General features: G+C 41.9%; 1 protein-coding gene across 2 annotated transcripts; it reads right to left on the minus strand.

The window, feature by feature from the left end:
- Positions 1-674: 674 nt before the first annotated feature.
- On the minus strand, positions 675-5,562 carry LOC131581045 (holocytochrome c-type synthase). 2 transcript variants are annotated; one of them, XM_058842906.1, is made up of 7 exons: positions 5,458-5,562; positions 4,891-5,040; positions 4,044-4,192; positions 3,297-3,445; positions 2,074-2,193; positions 1,464-1,550; positions 675-1,223 (listed from the first exon to the last, which is right to left on the minus strand). In XM_058842906.1, the coding sequence occupies exons 2-7, from the start codon at positions 5,003-5,005 to the stop codon at positions 1,025-1,027; spliced, it is 819 nt and encodes a 272-aa protein (XP_058698889.1). In that variant the 5' UTR covers positions 5,006-5,040; positions 5,458-5,562; the 3' UTR covers positions 675-1,024. The 2 variants fall into 2 exon arrangements, with proteins under 2 accessions (XP_058698889.1, XP_058698891.1); XM_058842908.1 differs by having other exon boundaries at positions 4,891-5,024; positions 5,437-5,559.
- Positions 5,563-9,221: the final 3,659 nt, after the last annotated feature.

Raw genomic sequence — 9,221 nt, forward strand, 5'->3', positions numbered from 1 at the left:
CCTTCTCCCTTGGCACTTTTGATACTTTTTTTAGTCCTGTTATGTACACACCTGTAATACAACTCACTGCACTCACAAGTGTGACTGTGTAGTCACACCCTCTTGTGAAATTCCTTATTATATAAACAAAACATGCTGTAATAAATATTGATGCATCTAGGATGCCAAATACAGGTGCACTGCAGGAGGTTCTTTAAATAAGGCTTAGTTCTGTCCTGAATTCATTACATGAATGAATTATGGACATGAAAATACTAAACTAATCCATTTTCTTACATCAGAAAACCACCTTTTAAATATTCAAATAAATAGCCATTAAATATCCATTTTATGTCCCTTTAGAAATGCTGTTTTAAAAGTAATACTCATTACCTGCTTCTAAAAGACGTTCTTCTGCTCAAGAAAAATCGCAGATTAAGGCATGAGTATATTCTCCTTTTCTAAGTAACATACCTTCAAAATACTCATAGCAAGCTACACCTCCTTTAACTGATTAACTGAAGTTTTCTGAAGATCCATTTGAATAGGTAAAATGTCCATGTGAAAACAAATACATGGTTTTACAGTGTAAATGAAACTTGTAACTTGAAAGAGTCCAGATCTTTTACCCCTTATTCATATGTGAAATAACTTATGAAATTTCCAGTTTTCACTAATCAAGTAATACTCAAAACTCCAGTCAGAATCAGAATTTTAATGTATTTGGAGCAGCACTGAAGTCATGAAATGAAAAGAAGGCGAACTTATGCAGAATCTGAGACAAAGTAAGAAAGGCTTCCCAGTTCTTAAGAAAATTAAGATACATGTTTTTGCCACTGTAACTTTATTATTCCATTTGAAACACTGCAAAGCACTGATGTGCTCAACGAGAGATTTTCCTGTCCTCCCTTCCCACCCCCAAAGAACAGTGGTGATGATGAAAGCAATGACAGCTGCAGCAGACTTCTATTTCAAGTCCTGATATTCACATGTCCATTGTCTAGGAGGAAAGTGGTTACTTTTTGAGTACACACCACAGGAGCAGTTAGGAAGTCCAGCGCCACCAGGCCACCTTCACTCTGTCCCAGACGGCTGAGAGCGAGTCCAGCGCGGGGCGCACGTCAAGGATGGTGAACTGGTAGTTCTTGTCCACTGCTCCGCCGTCGTAGTAATCGATAACGTAGCGCACCTCCTTCCCACAGCGGTCAACTATCCAGTCATGCCGATCAAAGGGTAGCTCATACCTGGAAAGGCCAGGGAACAGGCCATGGAGATATTTTAATGGATATTATGAACCTGGGAGAGTGAGTGGAAGTCCAATTCAAGAGTTATTTGTCTGTAAGATCCTAACAGTACTTCTATCTTCTGGCAATTCTAACTTGCAATACCTGTTCTGAAACATCTTTACATTAATTCTACACCATGTTTCCAGGCACATTTCTCTAGCCTCCCATCTCACTGCAAGACCTTCCCTGCCCACCTACCCCATCCATGAACGTATTCTGGCTCTTGGTGAGTACTCCTTTGCTTTGCCTCCAAACCGCATCAGTGACGGCCCACATGGGCATTCCCTGTGCACACAATTAAAAAGGAAAACAGTTTTTACCTTTTAACACAGTCTTATTTTCAGTGATTAAACCACTATGGTAATTTTTCTTAGTAACAGAGAAACTGAGTAGAAGACAGCAACAGTAAAAAATTAATTACAAGTGATATAAACCAACTTCTTTCCTTTCTTTAAAGCTTTGAAAAGTGACCCAGTTTCTGCCAGCACTTACTGCTGGTATGATAAAGTATCTCTGATATGCTCCACATCATTGTTCTGTCAACAAAGCAGTTCTCTGCAAATCTAATCCACACATTTAATAGCTTAAAGAATAGATAAACCATAATCCAAACTACTGTGTAAAAACGATCATGGAATTTCAGTGAAAATTTTATAGTACTGAATGTTTAACTAGTCTGTGTCTTGTAGGAACAGGGTCTATGCTGACCTAAAAAGTAAGAATTTGCTTTACACCAAGTCATGCTAAGTTTACAGCTCCAACTTTGTCATAACAAATATTCCATATGCAACATTTCATAGAAACATACATAGCATGTAGAGCTTCCCACTTCAAAATCTCCTTCCAAGCTTGCTCATTATTTTGATTATGAATCTTAATAATGTTGGTCATGTCTTCACTTGTTATGTCATCATCTTTCCACCTCCACCTAAAAAACAAGAACTTGAGAACAGTTTATAAACACTACAGCATAACTATTGCACCTTCCTAGGTTTATCTGATGAACTTTTGAATTGAGATTTACGGTTGTATGCAAGACACAAGACAAGTATGAAAGCTTCTGCTTCATCTGCTTAAGCATCTTGAGAACCACTTCATTTTCTGTGCAGAAGTGTGGGTGTCCAACTTATCACCACAGAGATCCACAAAGTCTACACAGCTAAATTAACAGCTTAACTGGATCAGAAAGTTATCAAGAGTGTGTAAACATCACCACACCCACAGTATTCATAAAAATGCTTAGGAAAAATCCCACTTGCATTCCTAATGCACACAAGTCCTGTATTCAACACATTTTGCGAACACTTAGAAATACTTTCCATCTCTCTTGACACTGCACTTTGACTGCATGTGTGCTTCCTTTTCAACTGGCGTAACATTAATACATTTCAGTGTTTAAAGGACCAAAACTTCCATGTTCCATACAGGCTGCTTATCTTATACTGTGTTATGAACCATATCCACACGTAGGAAAAAGAATTACTATTGCTCCAAAAGTAAACTCCTGTAAAGTTCACCTGTTAGAGAATGACAAATCATTACAAAAGAACAAGGAAACAGCAGCACAGGAGGATTTTTAGTCTTGACTACACTAAATTTTTGTAAATACCAAAAATATCTACTTAAAAATTTCCCCATTTTTAGCAATTTTGCAAAGTTAGATGTTCTTAAAACGTCACAGAACTTCTACTCTCGTTTTACAGCATTACCATGAAACCAACTGATTTTGAAAGCTGGCAATCAAGCAAACTTTGTCTACACCTGCATGGACTTTTAGGAAAATTTTCTGAGCCAGGAGCAGTTCCTTGACATTTTTTACCATCCTCCTGATCACTAGAAGACACATGGCCTTTGAAACCAACTCACCCTTTAAAATAAAGATGTTTACAAAAATAGTACTTTTTTAAAAGAGCTACTTTATTATTTACTGGTTAAAATCTACCAACTCTCAAAGAAAAAAAAAAAAATTAATTATACTAGTTCATGAATTCCAGGCTCACAGACACATCTGATAATTCACAGTGTATTTACCCTTTTCTTAGCATAGCATTCCAGAACATTTGCTCTGAAGGGTAGACCCATTTCTTGTCAGAATGTGCTCTAGGAATGGAAGATTCTTCTCTAACAGTTGATAATGGAAATGGTTGACCTGGGGATGGCTGCTGATTGGGAGGAGGCATCTAGAGAACAAGGAGAACCAACAACAAACTAGAGTATTCGTATTTTTTTACATTACAGTGTTTGAGAAAAATCAAAGCATAATCAATCAACTCCTACAAAGATCAAGAAGATAAGCCTTTAAGTCCACCAAAAATTTTCTTTTTCTGCAGCAGAACTCTTTCACAAGTTTGTCATCAGAGGACTACAGGAAAGCTTTCTGCCTAAACTTCAATTTTCAAAAGAGCAATGCTTTTGGTAAATCACAGGAAATCTTGGAGATGCTAATCAGAACTCAGCCATACCGCTATTACACAGAAACTAAAATCCACCATTGTATCATAAAAAAACATTTATGCAACTAGTAAACAGAGAGCAAAAGATAATTAAAAACAGGAAAATCACCAGAAATTTAAATTTTAACACAATGTTAAATAAGATGTAACTTGTTTTTAAGTAAAAATTTGCACAGAAAGAGAAAAGGCAGTCTTAAAAATAAAATAAAAAAGAAAAAGTTATTTCCCAGTTTCTAGCTTACATAGTACCACTATTTACATTTTTGGTTATAGTACTTCAGAAGAAACAAGACTAAAGAAAACACATTAAGTAAGCAAAAGTTACCATATTGCTGGGATCTATGTCATCTTTCATTTGAGATGCACCAGACTTCACAGGACATGCTACAAACTCATAAGCTCTTTCTTGATGTGCAGGGACATCATCTGTGTTCTCAGTTCTATGATCAGCAGCCTTCATGTGCATTGGACAACCTTAAAACACAACAGTAGTATACATTTTGCTACAAGATAAAAACTCTAATACATGAAATGGAAAAGATCACTGAAGGCTCACGTAAATGCAAATGGGTATTTCACTCTTTCTTCTGAGTTTTTCAACAGTTTTAACTGCTCTCTTTCCTGCATTTTAGGACACAAAATCATGATAAGATCTGAGTTTCCTGTGTAGTCTTTGAATACTCATTTCCTACCTCCATGCTTGTCCCAAAACTGAACTGTTTGCACTTAAGATTTCCTCAGGGAAGCTAACCCAGTGCATTGACTGATCAAAAGAAGAGCTGATGTTCTTCTCCAGGCATTCATCTCATTCCACCCTTTTGCTGCCCTTTTCCAGATGCATGGTTTTCAGTGACAACCAGGCAACCAGTCACCATCTCGGTAGGGGCTCTCTGACTCTCTGCATACCACACCACAGAACTGATTTGTAGGGCCCCAGTGAAACGGGACAAGTGGGAGTGACCCACAGGTTCTACAGTAAGCACCTCCTGTCTCTACAAACAAAGCAGCCTGCACAGTGTTCTGGAGAACAACTGACTCCTTCTAAGGAAAATTTACTTGAGAATTACTTTTGTTAAGCAAAAAACTCAACTTTATTTGAAGAATTTCTCCCTCCCACCCCAAAATTTTTCAGACTGGTTTCCATGTTGAATTTAGCTCATTCGAGTGATTACCGCTCATTTTTTCCTGATGCATGGGACATTCTGAAGGTGGAGACGCCGTCTGATATTGCCTGGATGCATTTGGTGGCTGCTCTGCAGCAGCCGGGGAGGATGCGGACAAACCCATGGCCTCTGCACACAGGGCCCTTCAATACCAAATTTCTAAAGAAAAACAAAGCAAACACTCGTAACACAAAACTATACTGGTTATTTATTAAGGTGAACGCCAAGTGCAGGTGGAGTGATGCATCACGAATTAAAAAATTAATTGAAAAATCGATGTAAGTAACAAGCTTCCAGCCCAAACAAAAACCCAAGCCCCTACCAGAGCTACCCTGAGCTCCTCCCCGGCCGCCCCTCAGGATCAGTGGCGGGGGCTGTGTCCGCACGCCGTGAAGGGCAGCGGCTCCCGCCGGAGCGCCCCGGCCCGGCCCCGCCGTGACCGACCCGCAAGGTCAGGGCAGGCCCGCCCCTCTGCGGGCCCTCAGCGCCCGCCGACCAGCGCCGCGGAGCCCGGAGCCGCCGCTGCCGTGCCCGGAGCCACTGCACACCGCGCACCCTCCGCACCCTCCTCCTCACCTCGCCCGGCCCGGCCCGGCCCGCGCCTCCGCGGCGGCCCCCAGCGCCTCGCGAGAACGGGGCTCCGCTGCGCGGCTGCGCCCGCCGCCGAGGGGCGGGCACAGGGGCGGGCACGGGGCCGGCTGCCCCGCCCGGCTCCCCGCCCGCCGCCGGGCCCGGGACTCGCTCCCCGCCCGGCTCCCCGCTCCCCGCCGGGCCCGGGACTCGCTCCCCGCCCGGCTCCCCGCTCCCCGCCGGGCCCGGGACTCGCTCCCCGCCCGGCTCCCCGCTCCCCGCCGGGCCCGGGACTCGCTCCCCGCCCGGCTCCCCGCTCCCCGCCGGGCCCGGGACTCGCTCCCCGCCCGGCTCCCCGCTCCCCGCCGGGCCCGGGGTTCACCCTCGCCCCGCGCTCGGCTGCCCGGGCGAGGCGCGGGGGTCCCGCGGGGGAGCAGGGCAGGGGAAAGGAGCTGGCCCTAAATTCCGCAGCGACGGCGAACTGTGCGAGCCGAGGCTCGCGGTAAGCCCCGGGCAGCTGCGCTAGCGAGAGCTACGCGTGCTCGTGGCTCGTGCTCTGGGCTTGCTTTGTGAAATCATTATCCCTTACAACCGCAAATAATTGCTTAAGGACAGAAGGAACCCACAACGTATTAGCAGCACGGATCGACACCGTAAAGGTGTATCCTTTTTAGTATTAAACTTACGAAGATAGTAAAGTTATTTAAGATTATTTTTAAGCATCAACTAGCCAAGAAAAGTCTTTTTCATCACAGCTCTTTTAAGATTTCCTAAGAATGTTGCCTTATCTCCGAGCCAGAAGATGCAGTTTATGTGTGAAGTACCGTGCCTAGCACACGAAGATGGAGCTCACTGTGCATCAGAGGACGGAGTACTACCGTCATTGCGTGCCTTTTTGACCAACAAGTGATAAGAGCTGGCTATGCAGTAACCACTGCAACAGTAGGTACAAGCCCCACAGGACTATTGCAATCTTCATCCCACCACGTGGACTCTAAAGCTGTCAAGTGCAAAAAGCAGGTGGGGAGACAAGAAGCATTCATTACAGATGTATGACAATTAGAACTGATTTTAAAATAACCATCTTTTTTTTTTCCCCGAATTTTTTCACTATACCAATTAAAAATAAAACTAAAGTAGAAAGAAATTTAATCTTCAAGTGCCAGTTATTACAGTATCTTAGGATGAAGAAAATCCAAATTCATATGTGGCAGAAGGGTGTACATACAAACAGAAATGAGCTATTCTCTCCCATTTCTTTCAAAAAAGACAAATTCTAAACCACACGGAAATAGTTCTAAGCAGCAGTATTTCAAAATATATAACTACCTGAATTTAAAAAGCTTTTATATGCTTCTCTCAAGAGTGTTTTTAACATAACTTACATGCCCTCTTTCAAAGTAGGATCTTTTTAACAAGGATATTGCCATTCAGTGTGAAGATGACATAAAAATACAAGTATAAAGCAATACCAAATAGTCATCCTTTCAGTCATTTTTGCCCTTTTATAGTCTTTATTACTTAAGAGGAAATTGTTTTCTACCCTTTCAGCATGCAGGAATTATTAGCACACCATATTGAGCACCTTAAGATAGAAATTTAGCATCACGTCAGTAATTGAATAACCTGTGATAGATTGGCATTTAAGAAATCAAAGAGAAACACCTAAGGAAGTTAAAACCGCTGGAGGCTGATGAAAAGACTCTAGCAGGAACTGGGACTGTTTTAAACACCAAAGTTCCAAAGTTTTTTGTCTATATTCTCATGTGAACAAGGAAATGGTTGGGTAGTGGGGGATAAAGGAGGTTTATTCTGGTATTCTTATTCTTGTAGTTTTGTTAATAAACTTTCTTTATTCCTTTTAAGTTTTAAGCCTGTTTTGCTCTTGTTCTAATCCATATCTCACAGCAAGAAATAAGTAAGTTTTCTAGTAATTTTTTTAGTTACTGCTTTAAAACCACGACACTACTATGTAGCCTAGAAAAAATTCTGATTGCCTCTATCATTTCCCAGTTTAGGTGTATTTGGCTTTGCTGCAGTATCTAAGGCTAAACTCACAGTAACAGCTGTGTAAGCAGCACTAAACAATCATTTTAAGTCTCTACTTGCTGCATGTACAGAACCACAGAACACTTTGGGTAAGAAGGGACCTTAAAGATTTTCTCATTCCCTCTGCCATAGGCAGGGACATCTTCCCCTAAGAAAGGAATGAGAAGGAAGTGTCTTTACAAACAAACTGTGGGTCTGATAGTAGATAAGGCCAGATACAGAGAGGTGAAAGAAACAGTGGGGGTAACCATAATTCTATTGAAATTCCACTAATTGACACAGGGTCACTCAAGACTGCGCTAAATCTCTGGATTTAGAGAAAAAGAACAGAGACACAAGGAAAAAGAAAAATGGGGAAGGGTATACATTAGAAGAGGGTCATAGGTATTAGGCATTTTGGGGAGTCTTTACCTCTCAAGTACTTCAGCCAATGGGGAGAGAGGGAAAATGTGACCAGGAAATTCAGATAAAATGGAGGCTGTGTCCCCTAAAAATTTTTAGAGACCCCATGGGGAATGCCCCATGACCTCTCCCTTTATTTAAATGAATTTACAGGACTCCTGTCTCCTTTTTGGACATAAACCTCTGGTATTTGTGGGTTAATTTTCCTGACACCTACACCAGGCAGCTCAAAGTCTCATCCAACTGGCCTTGGACAGGGGCATCCACAGCTTCTCTGGGCAACCTGTTCAAGTGCCTCACCACTCTCAGAGGGAAGAATTTCTTCCTAACATCCAATCTAAACCTGCCCTTTTTCAGTTTGAAGCCATTCCCCCTTGTTCTATCACTACATGCCTCTGTAAAAAGTCCCTCTCCCTCTCTTGTAGCCCCTTTACATATTGGAAGGACTCTAGTGTCCACAGAGCCTTCACCTCTCCAGGCTGAAGAACCACAAGTCACCCATCCTGTCTTCACTTAATGGCACTGTTTGATAAGATCCTCCCACAGAGCAACTGAAATCTCTGCTTCTAAATACTTCAAGTCAGTGCCAGAAGAGCTCCACAGTGAAAGATTTTCTCTGGTGTTCTCAAATGGAAAATCAGTTCTACTCCTTCCTCTCAAAGTACATAATGCTGCAGATGTCAGTGTGCCATCTCCCTGCTTCCCAACATCACTCTCCACCAGAAGCAACAACTGCACTATTAGTCATTGTACAGATAATAGTTTTCACCCTCTGTAAGATGAGCCAAGTAGCGAATATTTTTTCACTCAATGTAAAGTCTTGTTTACAAAGAACACCAAGGTCCCAATCTCAATGAAGTACAGTCTATCCATAGGTATATTGCACTGTGAACTCCAAAAAATCAGTGCAAAACAAGATACCACAGTAGCCGACCTTCTAAAATACGACAGATATCCATTGCAAAGATTTAATTATTTTTTTTTTTAAATCTTAGTGCAAAATTAAAACACCAATATGAGGAGAGAAACAAGTTTTCAGCAAGAACATGAGTAATAAAAAAAAAAAATTGGGGGGAAATGAAAAGAAACTGCACATCCAAGTATGACAAAGAAGTGGATATACAAAATACTTCCTATATCTTACATCTTAGGGAGAGATAAGTTTCTCACACTTTAAGCAAGATTTGTAGAATGCATCAATTTAAGAATGGCTTACTGAAAGGCATCCCTTGTTCCCAGCCATGCTCAGTCCTTCCTTTCCACCATTCAGCATTACAAGTTGCCTAGTGCCAATACAAAAGCCTCCTACCAAGCCCCAT

The sequence above is a fragment of the Poecile atricapillus genome, chromosome 7 (genome assembly GCF_030490865.1).
Source record: "Poecile atricapillus isolate bPoeAtr1 chromosome 7, bPoeAtr1.hap1, whole genome shotgun sequence".
Taxonomy (NCBI): Eukaryota; Metazoa; Chordata; class Aves; order Passeriformes; family Paridae; genus Poecile; species Poecile atricapillus.

Excerpts from the sequence above, each read along its gene's own strand:
- LOC131581045 (XM_058842906.1), bottom strand. The coding sequence starts at position 5,005 with ATGGGTTTGTCCGCATCCTCCCCGGCTGCTGCAGAGCAGCCACCAAAT. Across the intron at positions 3,446-4,043 it reads ACATAGATCCCAGCAATATG|ATGCCTCCTCCCAATCAGCA; the intron begins GTAACTTTTGCT and ends CTTGTTCTCTAG. Across the intron at positions 1,551-2,073 it reads TGGGAAGCTCTACATGCTAT|GGAATGCCCATGTGGGCCGT; the intron begins GTATGTTTCTAT and ends TTGTGTGCACAG.